A 23,687-nucleotide genomic window follows, 5' to 3' on the forward strand; every position below is an offset into this window, starting at 1 on the left:
GAGCGCTAGCCTTGAGCTGAAGAGCTGAGGGACAGTGCCCAGGCCCAGAGTTCAGGCCCCTCGACTGGATCCAAAAAAACAAACAAACAAACAAAAAATACTATGTAAAACTGATTCTTTTTACTTGCCCTTTTCCTTTATTTTTCATAGGGTTTCCCCCTTCTTGTCTTTATATTTGAATTTGGTAGCCTATGGACTATATAAACTTTAATGTGATTAGGGCAAAGAAGAGGAATCAAAAATTTTTGAGATAGAGGACAACGGGTGAACCAATGCCACAAAATTCCTCACAAGACAATATGTTGGAAATGGCATTTCCAACAAGGGCGGTGGAGTTTTGAAGTAGAATAAAGTGTAAGAAAAATGAGGGCTAAGGTAACACGTGACAAGAAAACGAGTCACTGCCGTACATACGTAATTATAATCACTCTGTACACTCAAGTTTTCCTGAGTCTACAGATTCTAAACTATCCTTCCCAAATTAATGTTGAATTCATTCTTGCTCACAATTTCTGAATAAAAACCAAGAAACACATGCAATTATACAATAGGTGCACAAATAAGCCCATACAAAGAAACCCTCCCATTTCAACATGAATAATAAATATGAGCCACATTCTCACATCTTTAACTTCCTCATCTGTACCCAAAAGATTCAACTCTATGTCTTGCATAGGAGTCTTAACAACAATTTTTACAAAGTGGATCTTCCTAAAATATCCTTCAAAAATTATTCCATTTTGCATGAGGAATGTTTTGGACCACAGTGCCAAGTCTACTATAAGTATGTGGAGGCATATATATATGGGGAAAATTACCCACAAATTGAATATGAACATAGTCATGAAATATGGTTCCATAAAAGTGTTTTTATTACACTCTACAGATACAGTCCACTCTTTCTTGGAACATTTTAGAATGCCAATGTTGCATATCCTCATGCCGTAAAAAACAAAACAAAAACACATTTTTAGCACAAAATCATGCTATCTTCACAAACTGCACTTTGCCCCCTCAAAAGAATAAGTTTTGAATGGTATTTTGTGTACACATACATTATCTGTTCTTTTCTGCCACATATTTGGAAAGAACTCCCAGAATCCTTGTTTAGATGAGATTATACTTGGAAATCAATGAGATGGATGAGAAGCTTTATAGTAAGAATTATACTTCAGAATGTTGATTGAAAAATCCCTTTGAAATTTTAATGGCCATTTTATATGGGAATACATATTTGGTATAAGATTTTTATAAGAGGACTAATACCATTACAGTTTTTATGTATTCATTATACCAATATATCCAATTATATCAATATATGAAATGGAAGATGATATTCACAGGCAAACGTAAGAACAATGAATAATGAATTATGATTTGTTCTCTATTGGGAAACAAATGTAGATTTTGATGTAATTATTGGAGTTTCTATATTCCAACATTACCATGTCTATGTGGATAGTGACATGGTGAATTCCAATAAGGACATAAACACCCGGCTTTGCGTCTGTATTCAAGATAAAGGTGAATAGAGATTGAATTGGTAGTAGAAGTTAAAATGAATTCATTTGGTTGAGTGAGCATCACAATATATTAATAAATGTAAAATGTAAATGAAACAATGAGAAATGGTTTGAACTCATGGTTTGTTCATAGAATGTTTCCTGCAAAGAAATAGAAAAATATTATTTTACTTTCTGTGGAGAACACTAGAATATATATATTTGTACTTTTTGCATATAAACAAGAACTTCACTTGCAGTTCGAGAGATATTCAAAAACTAATGAGAGCACATCATCAGCTATTTTCAAAAAATTTCTTGCTTACTTCCACGTCCCTTTCCATTGAAATTTGATCGTTGTATACAAGCCTCACATATTACACTTGGACACTCTCTGCCTCAACACATTGAAACTTCATTGCACATTTGAAATATGACGCTAGCCAATCTGATACTTCAGCGATTATTTTCCAGTTCTTCAAAATTTACTCTGTCACCCATTCAGGCTCAGCCATATCTTGGCACAGTTTCTGAACGAGATTTCTTGTAATATAACCATGGATGTATCATGCATCCAGAAAAATAGGAAGAAAATCCATAGTGGTTTTACTATATAATGTTATTGCAATGAACTTACCACTCAATTTCAATATTTGTGAATGGATGCATAAAAACAAACCACAAAGAGGGATTGTTTTATGAGATCTATCCTACCAAAAGATACATGCTTTATGGTAGGTTAGTAAAATATGAAGGGATACAATACAAATACCTTCAGGTACAGTTACAAGACATATTCTATGCCTCAAACAAATAAACGGCTTTTCCATTTTTTGTGTGGACAAAACAAATGCTATTGTGAAGTCACAATGACATTTTGGAGTGGTATCAGGTAAATATATCCAGCAGTTCAGAAAAATAATTAGCCTTTAAGACAAATATGCATGTCACCTTTCAGTATGAAGACTGAAACATTGGACTTTAAAATGAACATAGAAAATTTCCATTAACTAAGGGTAACCTTCCTACATTAACACTGCTTTCTCAAATATGTATGGTTATGAGAATTATATATATGCCAGGGACATACCAACGTTTGGAAAATATCACTTGGATCGAGCTTAGGGATCAATCGAAGACACATGAAAAAATCCATGATAACCTGTTATTAATTTTTGTCATGACTGAGCAAAATCAAGAATTGAAGGCAGGAAAAATACCCTCACTTTTCAATTACACAAAACATAGTAATGTGCCCAGCATCGACTTATAGGTGTTGAAACAGAGTAGGAAAAAATGTACACCATTTTAGTTTGCACACACACAGACACAAAATTTGCATCTACAAATGGACAGGTAAAAGAAATATCTGATTATAGACATAAATCAGCTCACACACACATATAAATATATATAAATATACATATATATTTGCATATATATATATGTGTGTGTGTGTGTGTGTGTGTGTGTGAGCCTATAATGGCAAAGCTAGGGTTGTATAAATCTTGAAGAGACAAATCAACAAGTAGCCTGGTCTCCTACACTGTCACAGATTCTCATGAATTTTCAGGTTCTTTACTCTTATCTACTGTTTAGATCCAGAGAAATTATAATTCCATAAGTAAGACATTTTTGCATAAGGGAAGAGAATTAGTAATCCCATTGGGTCAAATTATGTGTTCTAATAACCAATGAAGTAAGGAAATATCACTGCCCCATTAAACATTACTCTAAAATTCATAGAGAAAATACATGATATTATGAGTAGGGAGTGAATAAAATCTAACTGGCTCTTATGTGGAAGGAAAAACTTCAGAGATTTTGGAAATACCAGGGAGTATGGGACATTGTTGATGCATATTACATTACATTCCTGTCTTTGGTTATTGTTCTTGTTGGTCATTGGGATTGAACTTTGGGCTTGGGCATGGTCCCTGAGCTCCTCAGAGCTCAAATGTTCTACCACTTGAGCTAGAGAGACACTCCCAGTTTTTAGATGGTTAATTGTTGATGAGAGTTTGACAAATATTCCTGAGATCTGATCCTCAGATATCAGCCTCTTATAGGTCCCTAAGCAACCTGTAACAGGTTTCTTTTCTCTGTTATCCAGAGTGCGCTGAAGATTTTTGAGCGTCTTTGTTCCCAATATTCATGCACACGGCAGGTCTATGAGTAACCATGGTTTTCCTTAAGGAGAATGCTCTCTATACTATCGAATTCGAAGGAATTAATTCCATAAATGAATCTGAAAAAAAATCTTTCACTTCATTAATCTATAATTACATCCTTATGTGTCAGACACGTGAGATGCAAGAATTAACATTATCACCTGGCCTGGCTCAAGTGTGGTTTTCTACCTCAGAATTGTTTCCCAAGACATATTCATTTTCCTCTGCATGACAGAGGATGAGAAACACCCTAACACAAAGAATCAATATATTCTGTTGATCAAACACTAAATTAATAGGTTCAGTTTGTAAACAGGATGAGCTTTAGACCTCGCTATAATCTTCATGAATTAGCAAATTATCATCAGATAAAAGGGTGAATTTATCTATTACTATTACTCATCCTCAGCAAAATCTTTACCATATAAACTGCCAATTCATCCTTCACATAATATTATAATATGTTTGACATACAACAGACAATTGAAGACAAATACTTAGTATGCTTACTACCTTTCCACAGGAAGAATATATGAGGCCTGACTGTGGTGACAGGCTCACATAAATTCTCCTTGGTCTTACGTTGAATGCGTTTTTTTTTTTAAATTTTTCTAGACTGATCAGATGAGAAAATTCTTAACATTATCAATACATCTAGAATCTTTTGTCTCAGTTATAAAAAGAAAGAGGTCTCATATCGGCAAGCAAGACTAATTACATGATTCAAAATTAAATAAAGGCTCATGAAGAATTCCAAGAAAAGCCAATTACTCTTCACTTTTTAATGTGTTTGCCATCTTACCATGTCAGAGAGCCTTGATGTTTTCAAATTCCAGAAAATCAAAAATATAATCTATTTTGTGACTCTAGAAGGACAAGTTCATTCTAGCAATTAAAATTCTTTCAACAATGTCATAACTACTCACAAAGAGATAGCATAACTTTTGTAGTTGCACAGCTAATTTTGAATTTCCAATCTATACCATACCAATGTATATTTATACTTCATACAGGAATGTGAAAGATGAAATCCATGTATGAGTTGCTGCTAAAATATACTTCTAAATACATTGTATTAATACGTATCTTTGCAAAGTGCAAATTGTAAATCATCTCAAGAATCTCCTCAAATATTTTATACTAATTTGTGGAGAAAATTTAAATCAGATAGACATTCGTATAATATTCTTTAATGAATTTCAGAAGGAAGACATGGTAACCCACCCGTAAGTCTGTACATTTATCAATTACCAGTGGAAGATACTTCCATTTACACTATCATAATTGATGTGATGAGTGAATCCTGAATTCATGAAAATGGTTATAAAAAGGTTGGCCCAACATAATACTGTTATGTATGGCTTCCCGGATTTAAATTGATTATAACAGAATGAGAAGAACATTCAGATAAGCTAATTCTGATTTAAAGTAATTTGGGTGATTACAATCTTATTGGTCCTAGTGAAACTATACTTGACTTTTGCCACCAATTACAGAGAGCAATCCAAACTTCATTTGTAGTGAGCACAATATATGGGTATATGGAACAGAGTTTGTTATTCATTTATTCATTTATCCTATTTCTTTACTTTGAATTTTATCAGAAAATAGGACATCACAAGAAAATTATTTTCTTTACCTGTTGTTGCCAGATGATTTGCTTGTGCCCCAAACAAAACTTGGGCTAGGATCTTCCAAGGATTCTGCCAAAGGGAGAATTACATACTTGATCGAGGTGCTAGCTTAGATTGGCTCTAACATTATACATCGATAAAGAAAAACAGCAAGGTTGATGGCCTTAAGAGCCTTCCAAGAAACTTTTAGCTGGATAATAAAGGTTGAAAAGAATGAGTCCTTAGCCATGTGCAAAAACATATCATTTAAATGTTTGACATGGTTTTTAATCAGTTAAGAATGCATATTATCATATATGTTATTGATATTAGCATACAAGACAATCCAAGTTGAACAAAGATTTTTAATTTCACTCCTAAAGGAAGAAAGCATACAACAGCACAAAGTAAGTTGAGATTCAATAATGGAAATTACAGAAAGTTCAACAAGCTTTTTACCTTTATCCCAGTCTTCCTCAGAGGAAACATATTGCCATGTACTTTCAGAACTCTTGTATTGTTTCTCGTTCCATATGATGTTATCTACAAACAAAGAGATAACTAACATCACAGAAGTATACAGGTGCAAAGGGCCTACATTGAGTTGGATTGTGTTTTATTATCAGGCTTACCTACATCATCTTCAAGAGAAGTTTTGTCCATACAAGTTGCAATATGTTCAGTGAGTTGATCTCGTGGTACCAGGTGGCGAGCATTAAAGGGACAAGTAGCCAATTTGGCAGCAATATCAGGATGATTCTGTATGACAAAAGTTTAAATATGAAGAAACATATTCAAATTTTCTCTTTTTAGATTACTTTGTGCAGGATATCAACCACGGGCTTGACAACACAGTATAGGTACTGTGCTAGTACTTCCTTTTTTAATACACATTTTTTATTGTAAAGTTATTTTACACAGGGATTACAGTTATATGAATAAGGTAATGAGTTCATTTCCCATAGGCAGTGTTACTCCCTCCTGTGTTTTTCCCCTAAGACCTCTTACCTCCCCATCTACCCAACTCCTTCCTTCTACTGCTACTTGCCACGCACCAAATTTGTAAAGTTCATTTTCAACATAGTGTCTCATATATTTCATTGTTAAAATAGATCAACCTGTATGCCAAAGCAGTATGGAGTTCCTCAAAAGACTCCACATAAAGCTCCTGTATTACCCAACAATCCCACTTTTGTGCATTTACCCAAATGATCACTTACAAGACCAGACCAAAACTACCACCATTATTTTCCATAGCTAAGGTTTGGAACAACCCCAGAAGCTCCTCAGTAGATGAATGCATTATGTAATTGTAGCCCCTCTGTACAGTATGTTCTCAAATAAAATAAAATAAAATTAAAAAAAAAGAAAATAAAAAAAAAGAAAATGTGGTGAATATATACAAAATGGAATTGTATACCTCCATCAGAAAGAATGATATTGCTCAATATTTTGGAAATGGAAAGACTCAGAAAATATTATATTGATTGAAGTAAGCCAGGCCCAAAGAAACATAGGTCCATTGTTTCCCTTATTTCGAATAACTAGTGTATATTTAGGACAAGCAGAAATGTTCAAAAGCGATGTACATAGGATCATAAAAAATGAACTTTACAATTAAAAAGGAGGGTTAAGGCAAGGGTGGTGTGTAGTTGCGGAGGTGGAAAGCAGGGGATGGTATTGGTAAAATAAAGTCGGAGGCAAAACTGCTCGATGACACCATCAGAAAAATGAAATGCCCTTGTTAGGAAATGGAAAGACAAAAAAATTATATTAAGTGAGTAAGACAGGCCCCAAGAAGGATAAGTCCCATAGTTTCTTTTTTCTAATAAATAGTATATGTCTGAGACAAGCAGAAAAGTTCAGAGAAGATGATAAGAGAAATGAACCCCAAGATAACTACAGAAGTGTTTTTTTTCTGTCCTGCTATTGTTGTAATATATTTGTAAGGTACTGCATGATTTTTTTTTCTTTTTATGTACCTACCCTCCACCCCCCGTTATAACCTCTGTATGTCAGAAGACCTGAGGAAGATGGTGGAAGAGAAGCTGGAGGATAAACAAGTTCTCACACAGAAAGCAGTTTTAGTGTTCCAGTGACCAGTCCTAGGCTACAGAATCACACCTATTGTGCCATCACAGTACAGAGAGTTTGGCCAGAGAGGGAAAGTCCAGCCAGGAGACAGATCTGAGCACTTGCTGGTAGCTGCAGCTGCAGTGGCTGCGGTGGAGATGGTGGCCGTGGCCATCATACCAATAGACAAGTTCTGGAATATGGGCACCAGATGCTTTGGGCCAGTGGATTCTACTCACCACCAGTAAGAACCGAAAAGGAGCAGAAATCTTCATCCTGAAGATCACAGACCAAGGACTGCACAGGAACCAAGAGTCTCGCATGAAGACAACCATGACATCATATTCACTTCTCTCAGAGAACCTGTGAGAAGGCTGTCACTCCCCCCCACACCAGAGATCTCCATCTTTGATACTGACAAAGGCCTTGCCAAGCAGCTAGCTCCAACTCAGATCTTATAAGAATACAAAAACTGCCATTTAGCAAGTCCCAGGAACCGATCTGTCCTGCCCAGCTCATTTCCCCTCAAATGAAAATCAGCCTGCCCAGGCAGAGGGTGCTTCACTCCCAGAAGACTGTCTTTCTTCACTGGGTAAACAGAAACAGATTCTGCAGTCCCAACAACAGCCTAGCAAACAACTGAAACTCAGTAAACATAAACCATGAAAATGGCTCCAGGTTTGGCTCTGTGAGTTTTTCAGGAGCTAGCCCCTCAGGGAAAAGCTACTGATTGCTGAAAAGTCTCAACCCTACCTAGAACCTGGCCATATCATATCAACTCCACGTTAGAGGAAACAGCCATCTCCCTTTTGTGTGGTACTCAAAGCAGATCTCCCTCTCTCTGAACAAGCTTGGGGAAAGAATAAAAAAAATCCTGGACAATGCAGAGCATTTTTTTGCCTGCTCTAACAAACTAACTTAAGAAACCAATCAAACAGCAGGAAAAACAAACACCAGAAGCAGACCAGTGACTCCACTAGGAGCCTGGTTACGGACACAGGGAGATACAAGATCTTCCTCCCACTCAAAAAAAATCACAGAACTGTTTTTTCTACCATGTTTTATTTTTATTTTTTAAAAAATGTTTTCTATTATTTTTTCTCTCATAATTTGTATTTTAGCTGTATATGTGTGATTGTGGGCTTTTTTTTTTTTTGTAATCTCTTTTTATATTTTGGACCTTTTTTTTTCCTTTTTATTTCTTCTTTTCTCTTTCTTTTTTACATAACATAATTGCTTATTCCCAGACATATACATGTTCTGTTTATCATGAGCTATATATCTGTCATCGATTATTAGACCTTATCCCCCATCGTGTACATACTTAATCGAGAAATCTATTACTCAATTCACAACCTCTTAAGCTTAACTTTTTAATAGTAGTGTTTAACTCTTTACACCTATATAACTTTCACATACTCCAATTTTAAGAATTTTTATTTTTTAGTTACTCATGTTCCTTTTCATTTCTCCCGTCCTCTCATCCTATTCTTTTTTTCTATCAATATCATTACTTTATACTTACATAATTTGAACTGTATTATTTCTTAAATATAAATTTTTGTTTTTCCATTTTTCTTTTTTTTTTTTTTTAAATCTCGCTGCTCTCACTCTGTCCAATCCATTTCCCCACTGAGATTAGGATTCCTTTAACCTCACTCTCCTTTTACCTCTCCACTTCCCTCTAATTGTATTTTTCCCCACAATTATCCCTAAACCTAATAATTTCTGGTTTGCTGAATCTCTCTTTGGTCTTCTTAGTTCTTTAGTCCATAGTTGTTTGATGTTGAATAGATTGTATCTCTTGAACTAGATTGTATCTGCAGCCATTTTGACTGTGCAACTACAGGACTTTGGTAGATACTGTGCAACTACAGGACTTTGGAAGATGCTTGCCTTAAAATAGTGCTCTGCAAGAAAATTGTTACTTTCATACAAAATGGGCAGAAAAATCGCTAAACCCCCCAAAAAATGGCAATTCCGGGTATCTCAAATCCCACTCATGATAATCAGCTGACAAAACAGTTAATGAATAATACAGAGGAGAGATCCCCAAAAGCTCTACAATCACTGCCATAAATGTGGTGAATGAAAAGACTGAAAACCTGCAAAGGACTCGGTAAGATAAGGAGCAAGAGGAAGCAAACCAGGAATTACTACAGGAATCTCCAGAGTGTTAGAAAGCCACTCAAAGTTTAACACAGGAATTGCATGAGCAGGCTGGGAACAGTCAAATAATAATACAGGAATTATATGAGCAGGCTGAGAACAGTCAAAGAGAAAGGAATGGCATGGACAGTTGAGAACATCAAAGAGAAAGACAGGAATTGTGTGAGCAGGCTGAGGACACCCAAAGAGAAACACAGTAAGTGTGAGCTTGAGAAAGCTAATCAAAGAGTAATACAGGAATTGGATTAGCAGGATGAGAATAGACAAAGATCAGTAGAGGCATTCATGGAATCCATAAACAAACAACTGAAGGATTGCAGGCAGACTACAAAGGGAACACTAAATGAAGCTCGACAGGATGAATGTAAGTCCAAGAAAACCATAACCAATCAACTAAGTGTTTTGAGTATAAACAGTGTCCCCAAATTAAGAAAGCAAAGAAGTTCATACAGGATCGAAAATTTAACTGCAACAGAGAATTGGAAGCCACCAAAATCGACCAATTAGAAGAAAAGTCAATATAAACAGAGTAGAAAAACTGGACAGTAGGTTACACCATGCAGAAGAATGAATCTCAGGGATTGAAGACAGCCTAGATAACAGAGAGAAAAACACACAACTAACCAAGACGAATCCAAGAAACATGATAGATCTATTCCATATTTGGAAGACACCACCAGAAGATTTAATCTAAGGACAATAGGTGTAGAGGAACACCTAGAGACAGAAGTTAATGGTCTAAGAAATTTGTTTAACAGGATCCTAGCAGAGAACTTCCCTAACATGCAAAAAGATAGGCCTATTTAGATACAAGAAACTTAGAACCCCAAATAGACCAGACCAGAACAGGATATCCCACTGTCACATAATAATCTGCACAGACCAAGGAGACCAAGGAGAAAATTTAGACCAAGGAGAAAATCCTTGAAGATATCAAGGAGAAAAGATAAATCACCCATAAAGGGACCCAATTAGAATAACCTCAGCTTTCTCAGCAGAGACAATTAAACCAAGAGGAGCCTGGAATTATGTATTCCATGCCCTAAAATGAAAGAACTACCAACCAAGAATACTGTACCCAGTCAAACTCTCCTTCATAACCAAAGGTCAATTAAAAATCTCCCATAGCAAAGAAAAAGTGAAACAATAGATCTCAACCAAACCATCCCTACAAAAGATACTTAAAGATGTACTACCCATAGAAAACCAACAAGACCAAAATGAAGTCTAAAGAAACTGCACCCAAACTGAGAATCCAAGAACAATAAGAAGAACCCAGTTATTGCAGCCCCCGAGAAGGTGGAAAATTTGGCAGGAACTACCAAACACCTTTTAGTCCTAACTCTCAATATCAATGGACTTAACTCTCCAATTAAGGGACATAAACTAAGTAGTTGAATTAAAGAAAATTATTTATTTATTTTTGCTAGTCCTGGGGCTTGAACTCAGAGCCCAGGCACTGTTCCTGAGCTGTTTTGCTAAAGGTTATCTCTCTACCGTTTGAGCCACAGCACGATTTCTGGCATTTACAGGTAGGTGGTACTGAAGAATTGAACCCAGGGCTTCATGCATTCTAGGCAAGTACTTCACCACACAGCCACAGTGCCAGGAGTAGTTGAATTAAAAAGCAGGAATCTTGTATCTGTTGCCTTCAGGAGTCACACCTTGCCCATAAGTCCAAACATATTTTGAAAGTGAAAGGCTGGAATAAAATCTACCAAGCAAAGAGCCCCCATTAACAGGTGGAAATTTCAATACTTATATCGATAAAATAGATTTCAAATTAAAATTAGTGAGGAACAATAAAGAAGGTTCTACATACTAATTAAGAGATCTCTCCTTCAGGAGGATATTAACATTCTAAATATCTATTCGTCAAATAACAGAGCACCAAATTTATCCAAGAAACACTACTTTCCCTCAAGTCTCATATAGATCCAAAGACATTAATTCCTGGGGACTTTAACACAGCACTATCCCATCTATCATCTATCTATCTATCTATCTATCTATCTATCTATCTATCTATCTATCTATCTATCTATCTATCTATATCTATCTATATATCTATCTATCTATCTATCTATCTATCTATCTATCTATCTATCTATCTGTCTATCTATCTATCTATCCTATCTATATCAACTTGGCAAAAACTCAACAGAGAAACTGCCAATCTAAAGAACTGCATAGATCAACTAAATTTAAAAGGTATCTACTGAATATTTCACCCACCAGCACTAGAATTCACATTTTTCTCAAGCACATGGTGCTTTTTCAAAAACAGACTCCATTTTAGGTCACAAAGCAAACTTCTCCAGATTCAGAAACACTGAAATTATGCCCTGCATTCTCTCAGACCACAAGAACTCAACACCAAAAGCCACCAAAGAAAGTCCGGTAATACATGGGGGCTGAACAACACACTCTTGAACCACCGGTGGCTCATGGAAGAGATTAGAAAGGAAATTCAAATGTTCATGTTTATAGCTCTGAGTTCTTACATCAACAAATTGGAGAGATCTAAACCCAATAATTGAATGAGACATATGAAACTCCTTGAAAAAGAGCAGAAAGATAAACCCCAATACAGTAGATAGAAAAAACTTAAATCAGAATTAAATGAATTAGAATCCAAAAAAAACCCCAAAACAAAACAATAGAAACACTCCATAAAACAATCAGTTTGTTCTTCGGAAAAAAATAACAAAACTGACAGACCGTTTGCAAATCTCAGAAAAAGAAGATAACACACCTAAATAAATAAACTCAGAGTTGAGAATGGAAATATCACCACAGAAACAATCACGTTTCAGAACATTATAAGGGAAAACTTCTCAAACTGTTATGCTACTATCTTTGAGAACTTGGCAAAAATGGACATTCTCCTAGCAAATATCGACATACTGGAACTAAAACAACATGAGTTAAAACATGTTAACCTGCCCATATCAAGCACTGAAATAGAAACAGCAATAAGAGACCTCCCATGTAGGAAAATCCCAGGACTGAATAGATTTCCAGCAGAATTCTACAAGGCCTTCAAAGGACTATTTACACCAATACTCCTCCAATTCTTCAATGAATTTGGAAGGGAATGTACACTACCAAACTCTTTCTATGAAGCCATCATAAACCTCATCTCAAAACCAGGCAGGAACTCATCAAAGAAAGAGAACTAGGGACCCATTTCTTTGATGAATATCGATGCAAAATTTCTCAACAAAATTTTGGTCAATCAACTTCAACAATTCATCCAAAAATCATACACGATGATCAATCAGCATTCATTTCAGGAATACTTAGCTGGTTCAATATATGCCAATCAATTAATATAATTCATCACATAAAATAGACCAAGGATAAGGATAGTTATCTCAATAGATCCACAAATAGCATTTGACCAGATCCAACACACCTTTATAATGAAGGCTCTGGAAATCTAGGAATCCATGGAACATTCCTCAAAACAATAAAGGCTCATTATTGTTCTCAATGGTGAAAAATTAAAGCCATTTCTTCTAACTTCAGGAAGGAGACAAGGATGCCCACTCTCTCCACTTTTCTTCAATTTAATGCTAGAATGACTAACTATAGCAATAAGACAAGATGCAAATACTAAGGGGATCCAAATTGGATAAAATGAAGTAAAACTCTCCTTCTTTGCAGAAGACATGATCTTGTATTTTGAGAAATCACATGGACTCCACTCCCAAATTACTTGAGCTGATTCAAACTTTGGCAAAGTAGCAGGTTATAAAATTAAACTTTAAAATCAATGACTTTTCTGTATGGCAACAATGAGAAGAGAGCAGCTGAAATAAGGAAAGCAACTCCATTCTTAGTAGCCACACAAAAAATAAAATATCTAGGAATTAACCAAAGAAGTGAAAGAAATCTATGATGAAAACATTAAAAATCTGAAAGAGAAAATCAAAATAGATCTTAGAATGGGGAAAATCCTCCCATGTTCCTGGATTGGAAGGATCAACATCGTGGAAATGGGAATACTTCCCAAACCTACCTATAAATTCAATGGGATAGCTATCAATATTCCAGCCTCATTCTTTAAGGAATTAGAAGAAATAATCCAATATTTTATATGGAACAATAAGAAACCATGAATAGCAAAAACAATTCTTAACAGAACAGTGCTGGAGGAATATCAATACCAAATTTGAAACTCTACTACAAAGCCATCGTAGTCAAAACAGCTTGATAGTGGCACAAAAAGAGGACCAATGGAATCGAATTGAATACCCAAAAACCACAGACCAATTGCCACAGAATCTTTGATAAGGGACCTAAAAAACTGAAATGGAAGGATAGCTTTTTCAGTAAATGGTTCTGGCAAAATTGGCTAATCACCTGTAGAAAACTAAAGCTAGACCCTTATATATCACCCTGCAACAGAATCAACTCCAAATGGATTAATGACCTTGGAGTAAAAGCAGACACCCTGCGAACATTACAGGATGTAATAAGAGAAACCTTTGGTCACCTTGGCCCAGGCCGAAATTTTTTTAATAGAGACTCAGAAACACAAGAATTCAAAGAAAGTTTGGACAAATGGGGTTGCATGAAGCTGCACTGTTCTGCAAGGCAAAGGACATACAAAGCAAGATCAATAGAAAGCCCAAGCATTGGGAAAAGATCTTCACTAAGAGTCTCATATATATAATATACTTGAAACTGTAAAAATGAAATCCCACAACAAATAATCCTCAAAGAAACAACTGCCAATTAAGTAAGTGCACTAAAGACTGAAAAAGAAACTTCTCTGAAGGAAAAAAAATAATGGCAAATAGACACATGAAGATATGCTCAACCTCTCTAGCCATAAAAGAAATGCAAATCAAAAAAACATTGAGATTCCTCCTCACCCCAGACTCCACCCAGAGTTCCCCTATGACCCAGCAATCCCACTTTTGGGCATTTACCCACATGTTCACAAAAGAGACCATACTAAAACTACAAGTACAACTATGTTCATTGCAGCATTATTTACCATAACTAAGATATGGAACCCACCCAGATGCTCCTCAGTAGATGAATGGATCAAAAAAAATGTAGTATATATACACAATGGAATTCTATGCCTCCATCATAAAGAATGGCATGGCCCCATTTGTTAGCAAATGGAAAGACTTGGAAAAAATTACATTAAGTGAAGTATGCCAGGCCCAAAGAAACATAGGTCTCATAGTTTCCTTTATTACCAATAACTGGTATATATCTGGGACAAGCAGCAAAGGTCAGATAAGATGATAAATTGAAATGAACCCAAGGTAGTGACATAGGTGTTTTTTTTTTCTTCCTTGCTCTTGTTTCTAGCATATTTATAAGGGACCATGGGATTTTTGTTTTTGTTTTGTATGTCCCTCCCCCATGGCATAACCCCTGTTTGCACTGTATTTGGTGTTAGTATGATTTAGGGAGGGGAAGGGAAATAACAAAATGTTTAAATAGGGATACAAATCGATCTATTGCAACAATGAGATGTACAAGACGTTATTTTGAAAAACGAACTTTACAATTTAAGCAGAGGTGAGGATTGGGGTAAGGGAGTGTAGTTGAAGAGTTGGGAGGGACAGGATGGTAGGGGAAAAACAAAGGACGAGGCAACAATTTTGGATAAAAATACACTCATTAATTGTAATCCCTCTGTACATGTTTTCACAGTAAAATTTATTTTAAAAGTACACTATGTCAAAAATGAACATTATAATTTAAGCAGTGTGGGAGGGGAATGTAGTTCTCGAGACGGGGGTAGGGATGGCAGGGGAAAGTCAAAGGAGGAGGCAAAAATGCTTGATAAGAATAGTACTCATTATCTTCCTCCTGTAACTGTAACCACTGTACAGTATTTTATAATAAAAACCTTATTTAAAAAGATGTTAAATGAAATAAACCATAAGATAGGGATACAAGTGTTTTTTTTTTGTTTTTGTTTTTCATTCTTGTTATAATTTTTAAGGTATTTGTTATGAACAATGTGATTTTTTTCCTTTGGTGTGTTCCTCCCCCTGGTCTAACCCCTGTGTTCACTGCATTTGATTCTAGTGCACTGCATCATGTATATACATTTATCTAATTTGGGGAGGGGAAGGAAAAAAAACGAGTGCATCCTTTTGCACAGGCTAGACTTCTACAATTTTCACCATAGCACTTCTTCTATTCTCATTTGATCGGGGAGATAAGAAGGTTTATGACTCTCCTGCCTGGGATGGCATTAAAAAATGATACAGTGATATCAAACTTTCACGTTAATAGTATTTCTTTCATGAGGAAACTGTGCCAAGATCCATGAATTGTATATGGAAGTTTAGAAGCGTACATATGTGCTCAATTTTGGCCTATGTTTACTCAAATATAGGTTATTTATATGCAATTTACAAATGCATAGATAAAGTGATTCACAATATATTTGAAAATATCCAAAATGGAGGGTCATCACATGTGTCTTCTTTGCAAACAAAATAGCAGAAACTATGCCTCTCCTACAGCTCTGGAACTTATTGTAGCATTTCATATTAAGAAATTTTTGGTGAAAAGAAATTTTGTAATAAATACCCTCAATATAGAAAAGAGACACAATGCATCTCCCATGTTTTGTTGATAACCATGGCATGAAAAGTACAGTATACAAACTGAATTCTAGGCCATATGATAATACAGTGGGTGTTTTAATGAAATAATGTTTAAGAATACCATTAATTTACATTTTGGCCATTAGGCAATGGGGAGGAAAAGGCAACCACCTCTAATGTTTGTGAAATATGGCACACACGGTTTGACATAATTGCCCACACAAAAGATCTTGCCTTTGTTCTGCTTTGAATAGGGATCTAGAAATACGTCTCTAGAAATAAACAAGTTGGACTATGATTGTCTTCCTTTCCATTACATGCTGCAGAGATTTCAGAAGAAATACAAAAATCTCACTATGACATTTATGCCCACAGTCTCTCTCATATTTTCTCATACATTTCCCACAATTTATTATAAAAATACTCAAATTTATCCATGAACTAAAGAAATTATGTAATATCAACATGTTCCAATGAAACATTACCTCTTTACATTTCACAAGATGGTATGGGAACCTGCATGATCTGATTTTGTGATTTTTATCATAGGGACACTGCAATAACCTCTCAGGATCCACCGATTCCTCTGAAAGAGAACAAATACCTCGGGAAAATCAATATATTGGGGAACATGCAAGTCTTCAATGTTGTTTCCATTATTAACTCTATCTTAATCTGGAATACCTATTTGGGGAATTCAAAATATGACAAAGAGTATCACTCTGGAATTTAACTTCTGATGTACTGTCAGTTCCTATTAGATAGTTCTTAATTTTTTTATGAAAAATATTTATTCTAGTTATTGATTCTATAATTTATTCTAAGTATTGATTGGAATCAAATGGAACTCTTAGCTTGTTTTATCTTCTGAAATCATACATCCATTGAGCATCCCTGATTTATTTGCTGTCTTACATTTACATCTAGAATGTGCAAATATTTTACATTCTTTTTCACCTTTCAATCTAGCACATCAAAATTCAAAGTTATAATTATCAAAATGTCTAAAGTTTCAGATTCAATCAGGACGAATCCTACTATCCTATTCTCTCAGTTCCTGTCAATATACTTTCTGTGATTCCAAACAAGAAAAAAAAATAATTCCCCCAAATAAATGCGTAAACATTTTTACCTTTTTCCATTGTGACAGTCAGATAAATATCAGCAAGTCCTGAGGATGAGAAAAATTCTCTGAGAGAAAACATGACTAAATACTTCAAAACCACAAGTATTAAATGTTGGGATTTTGTCAGCGATATGAGAAACTGGGTACAACCTATTCATCTCTAATAATTTTTGTTGCTAGACACACTTGAAATATATTGATATCTGTCTACTTCACAAAACATGGTCACTTATAACAAGCTATAGAAATGTGTAACTTTTTTGGCGGGGGGGGGAGGGGGGGGAACGAGATGAAGGCGGGGGATGTCCTGACATGGGGCCTGTACTCTGGGTCTGGGCGCTGTCCCTCAGCTCTACAGCTCAAGGCTAGCGCTCTACCACTTGAACCACAGCGCCACTTCCAGCTTTTTTCTTTCTTTTTGTACATGTGGTGCTGAGGAATCGAAGCCAGGGCCTTAATGCATGCAAGGCAAGCACTCTACCACTAAACCACCTTCTCAGCCCCAGAAATGTGTAACTTTTGAACTCAAAAAAGTTCATATTTTTCAGGCATTTTTCTTCATTATACCAAAACGGAGGTGATGCATCATGACAACTTTTAAGCGAATGTGGAAAAGGTTTTCTAAATTATTGATGTCTGAATTAACAAATTCCATATTCCATCTTTCAAATATCTAATACCTATTGAAAATATGCACTTATATAGATATAGATATATCGTTATTCCTATTCAGATTGTAAGATCAGTATGGACTATTATTCAGATAACTGCTTCTTAGAGAGGTTACGTATCACAAAGCAAAGAAATCATTGAGACACGTTAGAGTCAAAGTTAGAGATGGGTGCTGTCGTTCAAGAGGTAGTAAATTTCTGGAGTACAGTGTCTAGTGGCCATGAAGCAGAGCCAGAAGACATTAAACCTCTGATTACTTTGACGCACATAAAAGTGACGGGAATAAAAGTAAATTTCAAATTCCCAGAATGAAAATAGGTATTTTCTGAAGTCTAAGGAAGTAAAGAATTTTCATTATTTTACCAATGAAACAATACTGCCTCATTAGAGAAAATTATAAGAACTACATTTGGGATGTCAGCGAGAAATGTCCCAGTCACATACGTGAGGGAAAATGATAATTTACATGTCTAAGAGGTAAAAGTAGGAAAAAAAGGGCAAGGGACTATTACCTGTCTCCTTCAGTTAACTGGATTCACCAATCAAGTCAGGATCTCTTCCCCTCACGACAGACGATGTCCTACTCGTAGGTTTTCCACAGCAACAGCTACTTCTGTATAATGACTTCTCTGCATGGGGCCACCGCTATTGTGATGTAGCTCATAAATCTCACTTCCGTTTAACCAACTGACGGAACTCAGCCATACTTCCGCATATGACAACGGAAGTGCTGACTTCCGGCTTGAACCCGGAAGACAAAGTCCCATTTCTTTTTGGTATGCTTTGTGGACTCCAATTCAGTTTAATAGAAATGTGTAAGTATTCAGTAGAGCAATAATGTGAATGTATGTGTCAGACTTTTGATCTACACATCAACTACTGGTTCTATGTAAATTGTTCTGCCTAGACATCTGTACACTTACTATGGTCTATATAGCCACAATAAGTCATTCTTTCCGTATTATTTTTTCCTTGTTTAGTTTCTTTACTCCTCAATATTCTTATTAGCGACAGTTTCACAAAAAGACCCCTTCTAGAACTCAATCACCATCTGCCAAAAACGTTCTTTAGCCTTCCTTGTAGATATGATTGACTTTTGTACATATTGTTTAATTCACATTTTTTATTAAAGTTCATGAACAGTAAGAGTAATGTACTCTAGGATTTCTCAAAACAAATAGTCACAAATATTAAATGAAAACAGCAAGAGAGAAACAGGTTCCCAGATGAATTTCTTCATGTATATGTATTTTTACTTATACAAATATTCATGTTACTAAATACCATAAAGTAAGCTATACAAAAGTACTTTCTATGTGTAGCTTTAGGAGTGCTTTTGCATTATTTAATCACCAATAACATAAACTACATGCAAATTTCCTGCATTATAACTTTCGATTATAGAATTTGCAACTCAAGAATCTATGCAGAAGTTTATGTAGGATACATGAAATTCAGTTAGATTTTAATAAAATATGAAGTTATTATGCCACATTTTGGAAAGATGGATTGAAGTGTTTCCAATATGTAAAAGGTGGTACATAATATACGTCACATTCTTAGTATTATGTAGATTTCATATCATTATTTTTCATTAACAAAAGGTAACCTTATTTAAAAGTATGCCAAAGATGTTATAATTATGAAGACAGGATGTTTTTGGTCTACAAATCTGTCTGTTTTGAATAGCTGTTTTATGAATCCCGAGGAACTGAAGCATTTCAGTATTTGTATCAGTAGGAAAATATAATATGGTTTAAGATAATCGAAACAAGGCCTGGCACTGGTGTAATCCTAGCTATTCAAGAGGCTGAGATGTGAAGATCTCAGACCAAGGCCAGCCCCTGCAGGAAAGTCTGTGAGACTCTTATCTCCATTAAAACACTAGAAGACCAGAAGTGGTGCTGTGGCTCAAGTGTTAGAGTGCTTGCCTTAAGCTGTGGAGCTCAAAGACCATGCCCAAGCAAATAATTCAAGCCCTTTGACCAACCAAAACAAAAATAAATAAATAAATAATTGAAACAAACCAACATGGGAGAGAAGAAATAAAAGACCATGATTTGTCATTAAATGGAGGATTTGGAAACATCTCTAAGTAAAATAAAAAACATGGACACACTTGGTACAGATAAAATAAAGGATGGTGTGGCAGTGCTTGATATCTTTTGAAGTTAATCAGACACACCCAAACAAAGCAGGAAACCTATCTGAAGTAGATAGGAATGATTCCCATCAAAAGGCTTCTCAAAAGTAATGATGAAGTTTTGTAAGGTTTATCATGTGTGTGTGTTCTTCACGCTTGGGGTATGACAAACAGTGTTCCTATAAGAATCATTATCTTAGCACTCTAAGGAAATCTTGTGCTTCTGTCAATTGAATCAAACTCTAAGACATTATCCCTCTTCTTCATAGGCATGAATGAACTACAATACATTTTAATTTTATAAAATTGTATTAAAATTCAGTAACTTTGATTTCTACATGGAATTCTTCCTGTTATTTGCCACCACACCCTGATGCTCATTGGCATACTTTCTGTTAAGCCAGCAGTGTTTTCTCTGCCTTCCATATGTTACGGTAGGCTATTATACACAAGACACTTTGATTAAAAACATGTTCAAGTACAAGTAATAGAAATAAATTTAGACACGAGGTATGAAGGAATTAAGCACATTGTACAGATTGGGTAGACTTTGACTGGTTTTGTTCATAGAATTTGCCTAATGAAAATGACAATTACAAATAGTACATGTTGCATGCATTTGTACAATATTACTTGATACTCTAGTATGGCTATTGAAGAAATAGTAAAAAGTCACTGAATATTTTTGTAGTGGTTGACATTTAAGCATTTATGAACATTTCAATTTGAATGAAAACATTTGGACCAAAAGTGCACACAGACTTAGTTACAGGGAAAATGAATTAATGAACCTTTTCCTTTGTGACAATACTAGAATCACGATGACAGGGAGCTACGTGATACACTGTCCCAAACTGGATTCTCACCAATCACAATATTCTGAGGGAAACATTCATGAATTAATTTATGTTAGAGAACTTATGGTCTCTCTAGAATGGAGACATGCAAATAATTCTCAAGGAATATACTGGCATTCAGTTTCTTGTAAAGTAGTTTTGTTCCTGGACAACAGCATAGCACAGAGTCACAAAATATAGTCATTGATAATTCCTCTACTTATGATATGTAGGCTCCCATTTTCCTGCCATGAACCCTTGTGGAAAAGTGTAGAAATTTAAAAGCAAGGATTTGTTTTCTTATTTACACTTGTCACTGTGTGAAAGGGCAGAAATAATCTCTTCTATTGTCAGATATTTCCACTATAATATGTTGTGTGATAGATTGCTCCTTCCTACATTGATTCCTTGAGACCTTTACAGTCTCTACAAAAGCTAATATGAATAGAAAATGCTGAGATTCACAGATAGACTCTCTTTATCAGGATTTTATGTAAATATTCGTGTTGAATCAAACATAAGAATTGTACTTACATTCAAATTTTTCTGCAAAAATTTCACATAATATTATATCAATCATTAACTAAAATACTGCTGTCTAAATATACACATCACCAGATGCAACCTGGTTTCAAAACCACCATATCTGGTGATCATCTTTGGAATTCACATATCTAACCTACATCCTAACTACATGTTCCAACTTTCTTTCCAGAGGTTGATCCTCATAAAATGTGCTTGAACCACCAGCCCAAATTGCAACAGGAATGCTTTTAGTGTATTATTCATTCATGTGCAATACTGTCTGAAAATAAATTGCATTTTCAGAAAGAAAGATAATACCGGTTCCTATGAACAATGAAATACTTTCTGGGAAAAATAAATATTGAAGATTGCACTATTGTGTAAAACTAATTGCTAAAATTGGTATGAAGTTTTGTATTGTGTGCTTATGACACATGAGTATTTGCAAAATGTGAAGTTATTAGATGGCTTAGAGTCAATCCCGATGTATATTAGAAGATTGTGATTCGTCTTTGCCACACATTCTAGGCCTGGAAATAAATAAAAAGTAATGGCTACTTCATATCTATTTGTGTTTGACTTACTTTTTTTTTTCGGGGCCCGGTGGTGGGTCCTGAAATATGACATCAATTGTTCTAAAATTCTCATGAAATCCAGGTTCCAGGGGCTCACAACTATAATCCATTTTTTTCTACTGGATGAGATCGGAGGATTGCAGTCCAAAGCCATCCAATGCAGGAAAACCCATGTTACTCAACTCCAATTACCCTCTAGAATACCCAAAGTAGCACTATGCCTCAAATAGGGAAAGGATCACCTTTAGCTGAAGAATGCAGGGGTAGAATTCAATATGCAAAACCAACAAAAAAATACTCTCAGGAAGAAGCATTTTTGAAAATGCATCCTTACAAAATAATATCATATGTCCTGTGACATTCTGAAAGACATAGAATGATAGCTTTTCATGACTCCCTTTCCCCTTCATATTTCTTGCCATTTGTTTGTGTTGGCATGTTTTGTTAATATTCAACAAGCAATTCCTATTTGTTAGTTTTGCTTTTATTACTCTGGTTGTACAAATATCAGCGTATAGGCACTTATGACTCTCACATCATATGAAGCATAGAGAATATCTGAAAGGAAAATTTGAAATATTAATATAGATGTTTAGATTCAAAATCGTTCCTGTTATTACATTGTTGAATTCATTATTTCATTCTATAATCAGTCAAACAACGTTTGTGTGCCATTTGTCAATTTATTTTGAACCAAACAGATTTGAATCCACATTAAAGAATTTCATGACTTCAAGTAGCATCGGGTAAATAAAATTTAGGCACTATTATATTTTGATACTATTATTTGACAATTCTCATATAAAGGACTGTCTATTGAATGTTTACATCCATGCATTCTTCTGGACTCTAAACTATGTTCTACTTTTTTTTTGTATTTCTTTTTTTTTTTTTTTTAAATTGTATTTTATTTTATTTGAGAACATACTGTACAGAGGGGTTACAATTACATGGGCAGGATAATGCATACATTTCTTACCAAGCATTGCAGCCTCCTCCTTTGTTTACCCTTCACTTCCCTTCCCTGCCTCCCCCCTCCCCCCACCCAATTTTACCCCCCTCCCCCCACCCAATTATACCCCCCTCCCCCCCCACACCGAAATTGTAAAGCTGGTTTTGACATGACATTTTGTACTTCTCATTGTTGCAACAGGTCCCCCTGAATCCTTAAACGACTTGTTTGTCCCCATCTCCTCCACATGTTATACTGACATCAAATATAGTGAAAGCGGGGGTTACACTGTGGGGGAGGGACATACAAAGCAACAAAGAAATAATCTTATAAATGCATTAGAAACACATGCATGAAAGAAACAAAAACATTAAAATACATATTTAAGGGTTCATTTTCCTAACATCACAATATCTGGCCTTTTCCGCTTGACTCATACCTATACTAGATATTGCAAATAAGGGAAACCATGGGACCTATGCTTCTTTGGGCCTGGCTTACTTCACTTAATATAATTTTTTCCAAACCTTTCCATTTCCTAACAAATGGGGAAATGTCATTCTTTCTGATGGAGGCATAGAATTCCATTGTGTATATATACCACATTTTCTTGATCCATTCATCTACTGAGGGGCATCTGGGTTGGTTCCATATCTTAGCTATGGTAAATAGTGCTGCAATAAACATAGTTGTGCTGGTAGCTTTAGTGTGGTCTTGTTTGTAAACATTTGGGTAAATGC

At 35.3% G+C, this 23,687-nt stretch overlaps 1 protein-coding gene across 1 annotated transcript; it reads right to left on the minus strand.

Annotated features, from left to right (window-relative positions):
- Positions 1 to 888: 888 nt before the first annotated feature.
- LOC138836692 (gametocyte-specific factor 1-like) lies at positions 889 to 18,583 on the minus strand. The gene is made up of 7 exons (XM_070035404.1): positions 18,429 to 18,583; positions 17,251 to 17,289; positions 16,604 to 16,704; positions 5,919 to 6,045; positions 5,746 to 5,829; positions 5,313 to 5,376; positions 889 to 1,664 (listed from the first exon to the last, which is right to left on the minus strand). Exons 2-7 carry the CDS (start codon positions 17,258 to 17,260, stop codon positions 1,640 to 1,642), a joined length of 411 nt encoding a protein of 136 aa, XP_069891505.1. The 5' UTR covers positions 17,261 to 17,289; positions 18,429 to 18,583; the 3' UTR covers positions 889 to 1,639.
- Positions 18,584 to 23,687: the final 5,104 nt, after the last annotated feature.

Source organism: Dipodomys merriami, unplaced genomic scaffold (genome assembly GCF_024711535.1).
Source record: "Dipodomys merriami isolate MVZ:Mamm:240054 unplaced genomic scaffold, mDipMer1.0.p SCAF_2519, whole genome shotgun sequence".
In the NCBI taxonomy this organism is placed as follows: Eukaryota; Metazoa; Chordata; class Mammalia; order Rodentia; family Heteromyidae; genus Dipodomys; species Dipodomys merriami.

What these genes read in the sequence shown, in the direction of transcription:
- LOC138836692 (XM_070035404.1), bottom strand. An exon ending in TTCTCTTGAAGATGATGTAG is followed by an intron (nt 5,830 to 5,918) that starts GTAAGCCTGATA and finishes CTTTGTTTGTAG; the next exon opens with ATAACATCATATGGAACGAG. An exon ending in TGAGGAAGACTGGGATAAAG is followed by an intron (nt 5,377 to 5,745) that starts GTAAAAAGCTTG and finishes TCCCTTTGGCAG; the next exon opens with AATCCTTGGAAGATCCTAGC.